General features: G+C 47.4%; 2 protein-coding genes across 12 annotated transcripts in view; one reads left to right on the forward strand and one right to left on the reverse strand.

Annotated features, from left to right (window-relative positions):
• The window catches only part of Frmd5 (FERM domain containing 5), a 333,945-nt gene that overhangs the window by 294,899 nt on the left and 22,731 nt on the right, over window positions 1–16,315 (forward strand). For all 11 annotated transcript variants that reach the window (XR_015449773.1, XM_021241888.2, XM_087207470.1 and 8 more), the window contains 3 exons: window positions 9,452–9,549; window positions 11,617–11,740; window positions 14,481–14,568. Coding sequence is in view for 10 of the 11 variants with exons in the window: in XM_021241888.2 (XP_021097547.1) it covers window positions 9,452–9,549; window positions 11,617–11,740; window positions 14,481–14,568 (310 nt within the window). In the remaining variant the exon portion in view is untranslated. The remainder of the gene's footprint in view (window positions 1–9,451; window positions 9,550–11,616; window positions 11,741–14,480; window positions 14,569–16,315) is intronic.
• The window catches only part of Wdr76 (WD repeat domain 76), a 103,060-nt gene that overhangs the window by 1,642 nt on the left and 85,103 nt on the right, over window positions 1–16,315 (reverse strand). The gene's annotated exons all lie outside the window — the stretch shown is intronic.

Consider the following 16,315-nt stretch of genomic DNA (forward strand, 5'->3'; position numbering starts at 1 on the left):
AAAATAAAAGTGCCAATGCCAGGGTAGCCACAGAGGTCTGTGCTCCTGTCTGCACGTCAGAACAGACTCAGTGCATTGTTTTGTTGAGAGCCTCGCCTGCCACCTCCTCACCAAGCCAGCGGTGGGACTGAAAGGGGCTGACCTAATGCCCCTCCGCAAGCTGTCAGTGATCGCACCCCAACACACGGCTTTCTAATGCGACCAAAGGGGGAAAGTGTTGTTATCTTGGCCTTTAGGAGGGAGATCTCTTCAATTTTCTTTTTTTTTCTCTCTCTTCAATTTTCTAAATCAGCTGTCACTACTTTATATTAATGCTTAGATGCTTGTACCAGAGAAGCATTTCAGACACTGATATTCAGGTCCAACTTGTATTACTTCTTGGCTGTACAGCTTGTACATAAGATAGTTAACCTCTCTGATACTCACTTATAAAATGGGGTTAGTCATATCTACCCCTTAGAATTGATGGGAGAATTAACCACTATACTAGGCCTTACACTTCTTTTTTTTCCCCTTCTCTGCTTTTGATTTTTTTGAGACAGCATCTCACTATAGCAGTATGGTAGTTGAGGCTGGCCTCAAAACTCTCAGCAGTCTTCCTCCCTCAGCCTTCCAAACACTGGGATCACAGGCAGGCACCACCACGCCCAGCTAGGTCTTACACTTCTTGACACATCCACTGAGCCTCACACTGAGCAAAGACTCCGTGGGTCTGCTGCCAGGTAGATTACATGGTCCATGTAAGCACAGCACGGGACCAGGACCAGGCTCTTACCAAGTCGGCACAGCTGAAGTTTAGTGACAAGCACATGAGCTGCCCTCCATGCGCATGCATTTGTGCAATCTTTCTGCTACACTGTTGGCCTCAGCAACCTTCTGTCTAGAGCACAATGTCTCAGCTTTGATAGTGGTATGATCTTCGGGGTGCCTGGGCCTTATTTCTTGTTTCAATGTCTCCCTGTCCCTGGGGCATCCTGTGAGGCCTTGGAATTGCTGTGTCTCCTCATGCACAGCTTCACCAATGCTAAGAGAGTAGGTACCTGCGCCAGCCTCATCTGATACCCATAGTCCATTCCTGGCTCAGCCCTTCACCCCGCCCTACTGCCAAACTAATTTAGCTGTCGAATATGTTTTTCCCTGGTAATATTGGTCCTAAATTTCAGCACTGTCTCTGCCCTTCCTAAAAAGCCAAGCTGAGAGAAGAGTGTGAATGAAGTAGGAACAAAGAACTATGCTTCAATTTATCTCTTGCATTCTTCTCAGAGGATAAATTTAGTCTACGGCCAAACCAGCCTGAATGCGCCCAATGTCATCTCAGAGGATAAATTTAGTTTCCAAATCCTGATTAATTTCTTTTGTCATCTTTAAGGTAATAAATAGATTCTCTTGTCTAGGCTGGAGACAAGGCCAAGATGGGAGGTTAAAAAGAAAATGGGAGGTTAGACACAGGGCTCAGCTTTTAACGATGACTGCAGGTAAATGAGCTCTTTGAAAGGACCAAGTGATGGAAGGAAATGGAGCACAGGTGGAGCCCTCTCTATGAGGAAGCCAAGTGTCCAACGCCACCAATGCTCAGAAGAGTTACTGGAAACCACGCATGTGTCACTCATTAGCAAATGGAGGCACTAGGTCATCTAGTGCTTCAGGGAAGTTCATTTGGGCCCAAGTTAGGAAAAAATAAACTAGCAAACTTTTCCTGTGATATCCTGCCAGACAGTAAGTACTGTAGGCTTTGGGCCATGCAGTCTCTGCGGGGCTGTTCCCTTCTGGCATGGTGTGAATGCAGCCTGGACAGTACACAAAGGAGTGCTCCAGGAAAACCTGGTTTCATTGGAATTTGTGCCATGGACCACTGTTTGCCAATCCTCAGGCTAAGAAATCAGAAAGATCTAGGTTTAAATCTCAGATCATTCTTTAGTTGTTGATAGGGCAAGCAGTAATACCTCTAAGCTCTCAGTTTCCTCAGTTGTCCCTGAAAACAGGGACAAAAATGGCAGTGACTCCACAGAGTCATTGTCAGGATTAAATGGCAGGCTTTGTGTGAAGCAGTTAATTGGGGCACACAGCACAGACCCAGTAAATGTAAGTTATCATCATTTTGATTTATTATTTTGTTACGTCCTCCCAGAATGTTAGCTGCACAAGAGCAGGAACTGTGTTCTTTTCCCTGTTACATTATTCTCAGCACTAATGATAGTGCCTCACACACACAGTGTCAGAACTGGATGGAGGGATGGGTGGATAGGTGGGTGAGTGGGTGGGTTGGAGGGTGGATGGATAAGCACAGGATATCTAGGCTTTCTAGAAAAATATGTATTAAGAAGTCAAAGCTGGGTGTGGTGGCACAGGCCTGTAATCTCAGCACTCGGGAAGCTGAGGCAGGAGGATCTGAGGCAGGAGGATCGCTCTGAGTTCGAGAACTGCCTGAACTACAGTGAGACCCTGTCTCAAAAAAAAGGTAAATAAAATATAGTCTCTGACTCTAAAGAGCTTGCAGTCTAGTCTGAGGGAGGAAGACATACTAAACATAATGATAAAGAAATGGACAGTAGGAAATAGAGGAAGCCAATGAGGAATCTACTGGAGGAAAAGTGGAGCCAAAGGATCTTCTCCAAGAAACTCTCCAGGGGCCTCCAGTGCTTTCCAGAGCTCCAAACCTTTTATTCTAGAAACATCTGTGGCTTTAGCCCCACCATCTAATATCAAAAAGCAACGTGCCAAAGCCACAGAAGAGCTCAGGTTTTTCTTGGCTGTCTTTCAGCCTCTCACCCATTCTGAACCATTTCACACTCCCATGCATTTAGGACAACACTACCCTTAAAACAAAAATGGCAGCCAGGCAGGGTGGTCCACACCTGTAATCCAAGCACTCTGGGAGACTGAGGCAGGAAGACCCCAAGTGCAAGCCCAGCCTGGGCGACTTAGTGACTTAGCAAGACCCTGTCTCCACTTTTTAAAAAAAGAAGAGACTTGGGATGTAGCTCAGTGCGAAGGCCCTGGGTTCAATCCCCAGTACTGCAAACTTAAAAGCTATATATATTTTTTTTAAAGGAGATGAAGCAAAGCCTTTTTGAGGCCAGAAGAAGGTAAAGGAAGTTACAAAGAAAAGAGTTTCTTTAAGAGCAAGTTTGTTACCTTAAATCTGATTTCTCCTGTGGGCCTGTAACATTTCCCTCTGATGGCGAGTAGTCCTGCCTTGCTTAGGAGGCCTCCTTGACAGCTGCCTGGATTACCACGAGGTCGGAGAGCACAGACCCTGAACTCTGATTGCTGTGTGACCACAGACAAGTCACACCTCTGGACTTCTGTCTCCTCGGCCATAAATGGGAGAATTGGGCTCTGTGGCTCCTGTCTTGGGCCAGCAGGTGGATCCCTCACAGGGTGGCACAGTGCCAGGTGACAGACCTCAGGCAGCAGAGTCTCCCTAGGTCCATGGGTGGTGAGGTGGTGCCAGGGCCCCACGAGCAGGTGTGAGCACGCAGTGAGCTGTATGGGATGCAGTCACATGAGGAGTGTCAGCTCCAAGTCACTGGTCACCTCCTTACTGAACAGAAACTCAGTGGAGGCCACTGTGGCAGAAAGCAAAGAGGAGCCTTGGGCCCTTCCGGCCCGTGCAGCTGTTGGCAGATCCTTTCATGAACTCATTCCTCTTGTCCTCTAGACCATGGTTTGTTTCTTCAGGACTGGGCTTGCCCTCCTTCCCTTTCCCTCTCCATTTGCTATACCTTGCTTAAGAAGCCATGTGGCTTACCCTTCAGTTCCCTGCTGCTGTCCTATCCCCAGGAGGGCTCCCTGAAGGAGCCCTCGCAGCCCTGGTGAGGATCTTTGTTTCCATTCCAGCTCCCGAGGCCTCTACTGTGCACCTCATTAAAGGAGGCCCTCTAAGGGCAGTGGTTCCCCATGAGGGGCGCGCCCCCTTGAGGTGGGGAGCACCCCTGCACAGACTCTGCCCCACTGCCCCAGGGGAGGGTCTCCCCTGACACACTGAGATCACCCCTGAATTTTGGACAGTCAAGTTGAAGGGCATGGGAAGAGTGAGGCTTGAGTCCAGGCCCTGAGAGCCTCAGTAAGGGCAAAGGTTGGCATCTACATCCTGCCAAAGCCTGAGGAAGGTAGGAGTTGGAACAGTGTGAGGCAGAGAAGTGCACACTCGCTTGCTCCCACACACCGTGTGGCATTTCAGTGTGGGAAGCAAAGTGAAGACAAGCTGGAGTTGGTAGATCCATCTTAATTATTCACTCTGCATGACGTCTTTTTTCCTCCAGTTTTTCTTGGCAAGCACTGGGGCAGAGTGGGTTTGATGGGGGCATGGGAAGTGCTCTCATTAACTTCCACAGTACCATACTCACCCTCCCTCTAGATTGCTGTGCTTAGAATGCTTTTGAACTTTCTGAGGACAGTGCTGCTTAACTTTTCTCCATCTACAAATCCCTGGGGAGTCTCAGGAAAGAGCGCAGATAGCATGGCCTCATGTTCTGCATCTCCAGAAAGCACCCAGGGGGCGCTGATTCTGCTGCAATGTCGGCCACACTGAGCCCCAAGGTCTGAGGAGAGGAGGGCTGAGCTGCTCCTCCATTCTGATTGTGAATTGCTCAGCTATCTGAGCCCAAAGCTGTTGGTGTCTCCTGCTAGTAGTCCTTCCTCCCACCTCCTGGAGGCTACACCATCAGTAGTGTTATTTCTCTGGGCATGTTACATGATTGAGTACACATGAGTCCTGTTTTATTCTTTAAGGTAAAAACAGAAGCAGGCTGGGCATGCCTATAATTCCAGAACTCAGGAGGCTGAGGCAAGAGGATCTGAGTTCAAGGCCAGCCTGAGCTACATGTGAGACCTTGCTTCAAAAAGTCAAAAATTGGGCTGGGGATTTAGCTCAGTGGTTCCACTGCCTGCCTCACAAGCTCAAGGTCCCAAGTTTGATCTCCGGCACCAAAAAAATGGTCAAAATTTTTAAAAATATATAAAAGAAGCTATGAAAACCTCCATTTGCCTAAGAAGGGCCTGGTTTCTTTTAGTTCAGACGAGTGGAATTTAAGGGAATTTTACTATATTCCCATTACTTCCCTAGGGAAGCTACAGCTGTCTGTCTATAGGCTGTCTACCAAAGTGACATAAAGCATAGCTTCAAGCAACAAGTATTCATTCTGTCACAGTTTTGTTTATTTATTTGTTCATTCATTCATTTGTTCTCTTCAGTTTTTATGTATCAGTACATGTTTGCAGTCCATACTGATTACATTCCTCATGGAGAGTTGGTCCATGTACACAGCACATCTCACTGTTCTTCATCCCCTTCTCCTCCCCTTTCCCCTCCTTCCATCTCTTGGGCCCATTTCCATTTGCAAAAGATCAATCTCCCTATTTCCTATTATCTTTTATTTTGCTCTTTATTTATATTTTGTTTTTTATGTAAGAGAAACCACATGATATTTAAACTTGTGTCTTACTCATTTCACTTAACATTATGGTCCCAAGATGCATCCATTTTTCTACAAATGACTCAAAGTTTATCCTTTTCATGGCACAGTACTCCATTGTGTGTAAATACCAAATTTTCTCTACCCATTCATCTGTTGATGGACATATAGGCCACTTCTAAGATTTAGCTGTTATAAATTATGCTGCTATAAACATGGGTATGCATGTATCACTATAATAAGATGTCTTTTACTCAAGAAGATACCTAGATGGGGGATAGCTGAGTTAAATGGAATTTCTAGTTTAAGTCTTTTGAGGAATCTCCATACTGATTTCCATAGTGGTGGTACTAGTTTACATTCATACCAACAACATAGAAGGGTTCCTCCCCCCGGCCCCCGCATCCTCACCAGCATTTGTTATTATTTTATTTCTTGATAATAGCCATTCTTTCTGGAGTGAGATGGACTCTCAGTATTGTTTTAATTTGCATTTCTCTAATGGCCAGAGATGCTGAACATTTTTTCATATAGCTGTTGCTCATTTGTACTTATTCTGCAAAGTGTCTGTTCATTTCACTTGCCCATTTTTTGATTCTTTTATTTTGGAGGGGTTCTAATTTTTTTTACTTTTTTTTTTTGAGACTGGGTCTCGCTGTGTAGATCAGGTTGGCCTCAAACTCACTATGTAGCCCAGACTGCCCTTGAACTCACAGGGATCCTCCTGCCTCAGCCTCCCAAGTGCTGGGATTATAGGCGTGCACCACCACGCCCAGCTTTGACTTCTTTATACATATAAGATATCAGTCCTCTGTTTGAAGAGTAGTTTTAAAAAAACTTTTCCCATTCTGTAAGTTGTTTCTTCATTCTGTTGATTATTTCCTTTGCTCTGCAAAAGCTTTTTAACTTGATATGATCCTATTTGTTGATTCTTGATATTATTGAGTTTCTGTACAGAGAGTTCTTGCCTATGCCTATGTCTTCAAGAGTTGTACCCATTTTATCTCCAGCAGGTTTCTGTTTTAACGTTTAGTCCTTTGATCCATTTTGATTTTAGGTTAGTACATGGTAAGATATTTAGGTCTAGATTCAATCTTCTGCATGTGGAAAGCCAGTTCTCCCAGCACAATTTATTAAAGAGGCTATCCTTCCTTCAGTATATGTTTTTGACCCCTTTGTCAAAGATCAGATAGCTGAATGTGCCTGGGATTTTTTTCTGCATCCTCTATTCTGTCCATTGATCTACATCTCTGTTTTTGTGCCAGTACCATGCTACGTTTGTCACTGTAGCTTTGTAATATAACTTGAAATTCAGAATGTGATGCTTCCTCCTTTGCTCTTGTTACCCAGGATTGCTTTTGCTATTCTGGGTCTCTTCTAGTTCCATATGAATTTTAGGATTGTTTCCTCTAGTTCTTTGAGGAACGATGTTGGTATTTTGATGGCTATTTATTAAATCTGTATGACAGTTTTGGAAATATGACCATTTTGACTCTTGGTTCTACCTAGCCAGGAACAGGGGATATCTTTCCATTTTCTGATGTTCTCTTTGATTTCCCTTTTCAGAGTGCTGTAGTTTTCACTGTAGAGGTCTTTCATTTCCTTGGTTAGGTTAATTCCTAAGTGTTTAATTTTTCTGGATGTTATTGTGAGTGGTACTGCTTTCCTAATTTTTCTTTACCTCAGAGTCTGTGTGATTGGGAATTCAGGAGCAGCTGACTGCGTGGTTTGTTTTGGGGTGACTCATGAGCCTGGCTGTGACTGCAGTTGTCTCAAGGGTTGACTGGGGTCGAGGATTCACTTCCTGTATCGTGCACTTTTGTGGCTGCTGGCAGAAGACCTCAGTTCCTTGCTGGCTGTTGGCAAAAGGCATCTACTCCTCACTACACAGACCTTCCTGTTGGGCAACCTCAGCATCCTCAAGCAGAGTGCAAGTCCAAAAGAAGAGTTAACACGAAAGAAGCCACAGTCACACTGCAGCCAGGTCTCAGAAGGAGACACTCACCTCTGTGAGAAGCAAGTCAGGTGATGCAGAGCACTTGGCTCTGAGTAGCTCAGAAACCAGGGACGGTGCCACGGTGCCATGGAGCCTTGGTAAAGAAGGCCCAAGAGGTTGGCAGCTGTCATCAAGGCCCAGCAAACAGTGAGGCAGTGACAGCAGCTGGCAGAGCTGCAGCGAGCAGGCTAATGTGGAAGAAGGGAAATGTGGAAGTCATCACTTGACAAGTTTTATTAATGAGTCTATGAAGCTCAGGAATAGTGAAGCTGCAGTTGAAAAAAAATAAAAGAAAGAGTGTATGCTAATATCAAACCAGAATACTACTTATAGAATATTGGGCAATTTGTGTGAAGGAGGAAAGGAGAGAACAGAATTTGAAACAGAAGAACGAAGACATAAAAATGGAGTTAAGAATTAATCTGTAATCAGAAAGCACCATGCTAAGTAATTACTAATCTACTTATGTGTATTTGTATATTTTGCTAGGGCTGGGGATTTAGCTCAGTGGTTCCTCCCCCAGCATCGCAAGCAGAAGGTCTTGAGTTTGATCCCCGGTACCAAAAAAAAAAAAATGATTTGTATATTTTGCTAAACTTGCATGCATTATTTGTTTAATAGAAGAAAACATATACAGGGTAAAGAAGTGCCTTCCAAGGAAAATGTTAAAATCAGGAATCTCATTCTGCTTCCACAAGTGGAAGTCCGCACAGACTGGGGAAATCTGCAAGGCATACATATCCCTGCTCCAAGGAGGAGTCCAGGTGTTCCGAATCAGAGGTCACACGTGGGAGGGAGGGGAGAAGGAGGAGAAGGAAGAGGAGGAGGAGGTGGAGGAAGAAGAGAAGGAAGAAGAAGAGAGGGGAGGGGATGGGACCGTATAGGAGGGAAGAGAGACAGAAGCAAGCCACTAAATCCTTGCCACAACCCAAAGCCCAACCAATTCCTGAGATGAGGAGGATCAGGGAATTTGGGGACATATTTGAAATCACAGATGGTCCCCGGCCAAGGAGCCACCACAGGAGGGGACCCATTCAAGGGCTTGATGTGCCTCAGAGTCTCACAGGTCTGCTCTTCCTAAGGGACTCTGAGATTATGACCATGAAAGATCATACTTTTAATGAAGATGTTTCACCATGGAGAGTCACCAGTCCCATTCCACCAGGACTGGGTCCATCTGACGGCAGGGTCAGGAGGGTGGAATAATGCAGGGACTAAGAGCCAAGTTCATGGGCCCAACAGTGCTGAATTGGAATCTAGGCTGTGCTACTTACTCATCTGCCCATGAGAAAATCACAAGAGCCTCCACTTTATCTGCAAAAGTGGGCATAATAATAGTGCCTATCTCCAAGCTTTACGATAGAATTAAATGGAATCTTAAATGTAAAATGTGTAAAAGCAGACTGGCAGGCAGGAAGTGCTTCCCACATGCCAGCTACCTCTCATCCTTGATACCCTGCCTCCATCTGAGGTGAGCTTTCTGTATTTGAAGAGATGCTGGCCCAGGTTTCTGGTGAAGTTTTGTGCTTCGTTCACCAGCGCCTCTTCTTAGACATTGGCCACATTTGGAGAGGTCTGGTTGACTTCTGCCACAGTTGCAGGGTATTTCCATTTAGGGACAGGCTCCCTTGAGAGCTGAGGCCAAACTGGTTCTTGGGCCAGTTCCTTCTGCTGCTGTTCTACTCCAGAGACCAGGGCAACAGGAGGTCCAGTTTGCCCACTTCTGATGGCACTGGACAGACTAGGGCTGGTTCCTTCCAAACCCTGGCACTGGGGCCGCTGCTTTTACCAAGAAGTGCCATTTCTATTTTGAGCTCCAGAAGGAAACTGACAAGTTTCCTTGAATTGAACCTCAAATCAGTTCAAAGCAAAAAGTAATACGAAGAGTCTCTTGGGAAATGGAAAATGTATTTGTTTTACAGTATGTTTTGAGAATTTTCTTAATGACAAAAAGATTTTTATAGGCTTATATTACATATTTATGTCTTTAAAGCAATCAAAGAAATCCTTTCTGGTGTGCTGTCTGTTTTCTCTCCAGGTATCTAGTCTTCCTGCAGATCAAAAGGGATCTCTATCATGGCCGCCTCCTCTGTAAAACATCTGACGCTGCCTTGTTAGCAGCTTATATCCTTCAAGGTAATAACTTTTGACAAGATAAATTTGCTTTCCATGCTAAGTACTGATTATATTATTTCAGTTACCACAGATGGCTACTTCTTGCATCTGAACAGTATCTAACTTGAAGCAGAGTCCAAGTTAAAGGATTTTGTCTAGATTCCCTAGGGCTAGAAAGCACTGAGCACTAAATCCTCAGTCTTACCTGAGACCTCATTACCAGCCCCTGAAAGTCTTTCTGACTCTGGGTGGGACTTGCCCTGTGCCCTTGGTTGGTAACATCACTGATACTCCAGAGAGTGATCGAAGTCAATTTGGTCCTAGCCTCTCATGCTAACCTCTAAGATGTGAAGATTGTGGCATTCTGGTATCTGTTTCAGAGACTTATCAGAGTGCTCACTCAGTGCTGAAAAACTTTCAGAGTTTTCACAGTTCCTAATGTGCCAATAAGGGAGAGGTGTACGTTGCACGGCTGATGCCCAGGTTGACTTTCTCCTGCAAAGCAGTGGAGAGAGGCACACCTTCACGTGTCTCTTCCTGCTTTCATCAAATGCTGAGGATGCTTCAGCGCCACTTCCTAAACTTCTTAGTCCTTACCTAAAAATTTCATTACCACTACAGCATTCTGAGCCAAAGCCCTAAGATCATGAAGTTTTTGTCAAAGAATCTAAACTCTTATTTGGAAATCTGTGAACGCCCATGTTTGTGAAGAGAAACGGTTTGCCAATAAGAAAGGAAGGTCCTTTTGGCAGGAAAAAATATCACAACTGTATTAAGAATGAGAAAGTCAGTCCTTGCCATTTTGACTTCTGAGACTCTTATTTTTAAAATCAATAAAATGGGAAATTTGGCTGCTGCTTGATAGTTTTAAGGTCCCAAAAGATGCCCCTTTTCTTTATAAAGAGAAGGCCTCATTGATCTAACTACAACTTTAAACTCTAGTTCTTTCTTCAGTTTTGCCCTAATAATCACATTAAATTCTTCTCATTTTTTTCTTTAAATAAAAACTTGATGCTCAACATTGATGTTTTCCAGTTGGTGCTTTCTAAATAAAATAAAAATAACTCCAAGGTTCAAACTTACTCAAGATTTCAGGGGAAAGGGTCTAGTCTCTTGCTAAACAATAAAAATTCTCACATAATTTGGATGGCATCATAAGTAGATTTGTAATTTTTTTTAAAAAGCACAAGCCACAAGCCTTTATCCGTGAGAAGAAGGTGTGCTCGCCTCCTGACACTTATTCCTGCTGCATCTGAGGCACTGTGGCTCCCTGGGGAAGGACAGAGGGTAGCCACAAAGCAGCTGGGCCTGCCTCCTCCATCACAACCAGCAAGTGCCCTGCACAGCGCTTCCCATGGGAAGCTGGCTGCTGACCTGAGCTTGCACTATGGGACAGGTCGTGGCCCCTGGCCCCTCCCGGAGGCCCCTGACTGAGACCCCCAGCTGTGTTAGGGGTGAGCACCCTCTGTGAATGGCTGAGAAATCAGCCTCCGACCCTGGTGCTCCTGGACTCAGCGACAGTGACTAGTTATAGCAGCCTTCCGAGTCTGAGTCACCTGCAGGGTCCCGGCACCTGCTCGGCCTTCAGTGAATATTCAAATGTGTTCATCTGGGTTGATTCAGTCAGAGGGTGGAGTTCTCTTGGATCATGACTCATTCATCAACTTGCTTTGTCCCTGCTAAAATCCTGAACATCAGATTTAGACTTCTGACATGGCTCAGAGCCAGGAGGTTCTGTCTCACAGATCAAGCTCACTGCTTCCTCCTACCACCTAGGCCCTTGTCCCTGGCCCTTGTCTCAGGATTGAGCTTGAGGACCATAGTGCAGGCTTCTGCTCTTTAATTGCAATTTTTTTTGTGGTAACCTCAGCAAACAAGTCAGCTCTTCTGGCTCATGGTTTAAATTTGTGCACAGCGGGGAGCACAAAGGAGGACGTGCTCTGGAGGGCCGGCCCTCTGCTCAGAATCATGTCCTCACTGACCCTGACTTGTGCTGTGGATGCTGCTCTGTGTGTCACTCTTGTGTCCCTTTGCCAGAGGTGATTTACCTGTCTCCACAATTGTTTTCTTCTGCATTACTTTTGAAAGCGGAGATTGGAGATTACGACCCAGGAAAACACCCTGAAGGCTACAGTTCCAAGTTCCAGTTTTTTCCTAAACATTCAGAGAAGCTGGAAAGGAAAATTGCTGAGATTCACAAGACAGAACTCAGGTGCGTGACAGTCCACTTCAGGCCCAGGACACTGAGCTACTGCCCTGTGCTGTGTCCTCTGCTCGTACAGTCACTGACACAGCATGATGTCCCCGGCTTCCTGACCCTGGAATGCGCCTGTTCAGTACCCACTGAGGAGCACACCCCAGCTGTGTGGGCTCATTCTCATGAAGGGTGGTTAAGGCCGTGGTGTAGAATAAGAGAGAACTTGTATTGCAGGGAAAACTGAGAGGGACTGGCCTCTCAGAGATGTTTGCTTCACTAAGAGATGCGGAGAAAAGCATGAACTAGGGAGAAGGAAAGGGAAGACATAAAGGAAAAACAGAGGCTAAGGGTATAGCTCAGTGGCAGAGCACTTACCCGGCATGCAAAAAGCCCTGGGTTCAATTCCAAGAACAGAGGGATGGGGAAGGGGCTGGAGATGTATCTCACTGGTAGAACACTCATTTAGCATGGGTAAAACCCCTGGGTTCAATCCCCAGCACCACAAAAACAGAGGGAGAGAGAAAGAGAAAGAAGCAAAGCTGAGTGGGGTCATAACAAGTGGCAGGCATCTGTATCAGTCTGTCAGGTGGAGGTGGCTTCTGGTTAAAGGCACCACCCAGGGCTGGCTGGCCACAACCTAGAGGTGCAGGTGCCCTGAAAGCATGACAGCTTGGGGACGGTGTCTTCAGCACCACACGCCCACCTGTACCCCCTGACCCTGGGGGAGGTGGCCTCAAGCAGGGAAGCTCGTCCTCCCCAGCTTCTTAGTCTGCCCAGAATGTGCAGGCTACCACGGAACAGCACTCGTGCAGCCCTTCAGCCACATGAGGCAGGCGGTCCACAGAGACAGATTTCACAGGGCAGTCAGAGGCTCCCCAGGCTCCACCCTGTCACCGCTCTGGAGCACAGCCTCCCCTGAACACCCTCCACCTGGTACAGGGGCCACAGGTTCCTGCAGTGGAGTGTTGTGAAATAAATCGTCATGTCATCATTCTATTCTTTTTCTCATCTTTGGGAATAGTTGTGTATTTACTATTCTAAGGAAGGACTGCTTAATTCTTGGGGCCGGGGATTTCACTCAGTGGTTCCACCACCTGCCTCGCTTGCGAGGTCCCAAGCGCGATCCCCGGTACCAAAAAAAAAGGGAAGGACTGCGACCAGGGATGGGACTGTTTCTAATAATAACACTGAACTTAAACTAGTCCCTCCCCAAAATAAAAGCCTTCAGGGAGACACGAAGGTTTTAGGAGTGTGGCAGCCAGCTCAGCCTTTGGAAATGGACCCCGACCATCACTGGGCGGGGCAGGTCTCTGACCAGAGGGGAGTGGAGGCCCCATCAGAGTGGAAGCCCGGGTACTTGCACACCTCTCCCAGACCGGGAAAGCAGGCCCCACTGGTCCCTCCTATCACGGCGAGGAAACAGTGACCCCTTGTGGCAAAAATCAGACCAAAGCTGGACCTGTATAGGGTCTCCTGGTTCAGAGCAGCCTACCACACACACCTGTAGTCCCAGCACACAGGAAGCTGAGGGAGGGGGATCACTGTGAGTTCCAGGCCATTCTGAACTATGTCATGAGACCGTGTTTCAAAAGACAAAGGACGGGGTGGTGCAGCCCTCCTAGCTCAAGGCAGGTGTTCCCCTAAGAAATGCTTTGATGGCCCTGGAGATTTGGGCACACTTCGGGGGGAACTGAGCCCATAGGGCACACCACCCTCCAACAGGGCCCCTGGAAGACACTGTGGTGCTCTAGACTCACGGGCTGTGCCCTCTCCCTGCAGCACAGCATTCCCAGGACCTCCAGATCTGGGGCTCACTGGCAGATTCGTGTCAGTAGGAATTAAGACCCAACTCATAGCTTTACCTTCAATGTGTAAAAGCCTGTCTGTGTCTCCTCTCTTGACACTGAGGGCCCAGGCTGTGTGCTGCGTCCTTGGCATGTCTTCCAGCAGGTGGCACAGAGGATGGTATGTGATTGAGGCCACCTCAGAGGACACAGAAGAGCTAGGCCTGCTTTGCTCTTGGTGCTCTTGTCTTCCTGCATGTCACTGGGGGCAGATGATAAAGTCAGAAATGAGCAGTTTCCGATCCTGCCCACAGCTGGCACCGCTGCTGACCTGCCCTTCTGCCTTCCAGGGCCCTGCACCCTGAAACCCAGAGGCATGTTTGTCACCACTGTCGCTGAGGCAGCCAGGAAGGCAAGGCAATGGCCTCTCAGATGGCTGGGCGGCTTATTGCCCTCTGTGCCTGCACTCCCTTAGGGTCAAGGAGCAGGGCAGGAGGCACCAGAAAGGCATCCTGGCCCCCTCTTGCATTCTAGTCTCTGCCAGATCACAGATAAGATGTCTGTGGGCTTCAACCATAGATTTTGTTTGTTCCGGTCTGGAATTGTGAAGCCTCACAAAATCAGTATTTCTGGCTTGTTTAAAAGCATGTTATCCAGCAGTGCCAGGCCCTGCATGCTCCTTTGACTGGTCTCAGAGCTGAGGAGCAGCTGTGCTCTAGCAAACTGCACTCCCCGGCATGCTGCAGTCCCCTCTGCTCCCTGTTGCACACGCTCAGCCTAGGCAATTCCTTTGGTGGCCTCCTTCTGACGACATGTGGATTCTGACCCTAGATTTGAGGCTCTGCAGCTGGTCTCAGAACCCAGTAGGGAGCACACTCTGGAGAAGTGGTGGGGTGTGGCCCCTAATAAAGTTTACCTCAGGAGACTCCTGGGAATTCAAAGCCCTAAAATCATCCATTTCTTTATTCCAGCGGTCAAACACCAGCAACATCCGAGCTGAACTTCTTAAGAAAAGCACAGACGTTGGAGACCTATGGAGTGGATCCTCACCCCTGTAAGGTGAGAGTGTCTGAGAGGAGCCAGGGTGCGGGCCACAGCCCCTTCAGTGTCTGTGGGAATGGCTCCTCCAGTAACGGATACCAGAGAAAATGTCGCACGTTGAGAACTTCTGTGCTGCATAACTTCATGGTACCGTATCAGTGTGAGAGGGTCCAAGGCAAGGTCCATCTAAATAACAAATCCAAAAACCAGGGTCCACTTTGGCAGCCATAGGTAATTTTGTGGAAATGAAGAGGAGGAATATAGAGGGCACCCCACGGAGAATGACTGAACACCACTGGATAACTGCTCACTCTTCCCACCCGTAATCTAGTGCAATCCCCAAAGTGGCTTTTATTGACTGCAGTGGCATAAATCGCCATGCAGAGCTGCAGCAAGGTCATAGTTAATTCTATGACGTGCCTCAGAGCAGGAGGCAGGAGCCAATCAGGAAAACCAACCCCAGAGCAAACCTCATAATTACTCACGTGTGTCTGGCACTAGCAGCCCTGGTCACTGCCAAGCAGCCAAGACCGTGGCCTCTCCCTGGCTCCCTGGCCACGTCATGCCACTGCACCTCCCATCCCTATTGCTTTGACACCTCTGATCTCTGCCTCAGTTTTTCTCCACATTCCTTTCTTTCCTTCCACTACCGGAGAGGCTGGGCTGCCACAAGTAAAACCCACTCTCTGCCTGGTCCGAAGGAGACAGTACCAGGTGGGAGCCGGACACCACCAACCTCTTCTATCTGATAGGAGAGGGGGCACTGCCAGTTTGAAGGAAGAATTAGAAGAATTGGTGCGTTCTTTTCCCAGGGCTGCTGTAATCTGACTGGGGGCCTCAACACAGCTTTGTTGTCTCTGATCTGGAGGCTAGGAGTGTGACACCCAGGTGCCGTCGGGGTGGGTGGGTCTGAGGCTCTGAGGAGAGGATCTGTCCTCTCCCTGGGTCTCCACGTTGTCTTCCCTGTGTTCTTATCTGTGTACAGATCGTCCCACTTACAAGGACACCAGCTGTCCTGGAGTAAGGCCCACACCACTGACCTGGGTTTAACGTCATTAAAGTTAATATGATCTCTGTAAAGAGCCTGTTTCCAGATAAGGTCACATTCAGAGGGACGGGGGATTTCAGCATGGGAATTCAACAGGGACACAATTTGAGCCATAACAAATAGAATAAAAACTAAGGAGGACAGTGGTATGGGAGCAAAGCGAGCAAAGCAGTGTCTCCCTTGGCCTGCGGGTGAGCTAACAGTGATTCGGCCTTACCTAGGGTTTGACATGAGCCTTGAGGACATGCCGCATTCAGAGGCCCTGCTCATCTTCCCTACCCCACAGCTGCCTGCCCACCAGCACAGTCCACTACCAGATAACTCAGAGTGTCTGAGGCCAGAAATGCCGGAAAACACATCCATCCCTGTTTCTACCAAGGAATTAACATATTGATACTTACAAATTAGCAAAGCTCCCTAAATGATGTCCCCAAAACAGAAGTAATTTGAACCACTCCATCAATTACTGACACTCCTGGAAGTAAAGAAAGTGAGGAGAGTTTGGGAGGCAGCTAGCCCTGCCCTGCAGCCCTGGGCTCCACTTACTGGGGCCTTTTAAGGCTTCTGAGCCTTACTCTCCTTACCAGTGATTAAGTACACAGTAGGTATTCAACAACTGCTCCCATAACTAACGGTGCCAGATCACCTCTTTGGGTCCAAACCTGCCCGGTCCCCTTGAGGCCACACATGCAGAAAGGGTGGGAGGCCCTGGGCAGG

This window comes from Heterocephalus glaber, unplaced genomic scaffold (genome assembly GCF_053883595.1).
Source record: "Heterocephalus glaber isolate CG9 unplaced genomic scaffold, H.glaber_assembly_v1.0 deba00000809, whole genome shotgun sequence".
NCBI classification, from domain to species: domain Eukaryota; kingdom Metazoa; phylum Chordata; class Mammalia; order Rodentia; family Bathyergidae; genus Heterocephalus; species Heterocephalus glaber.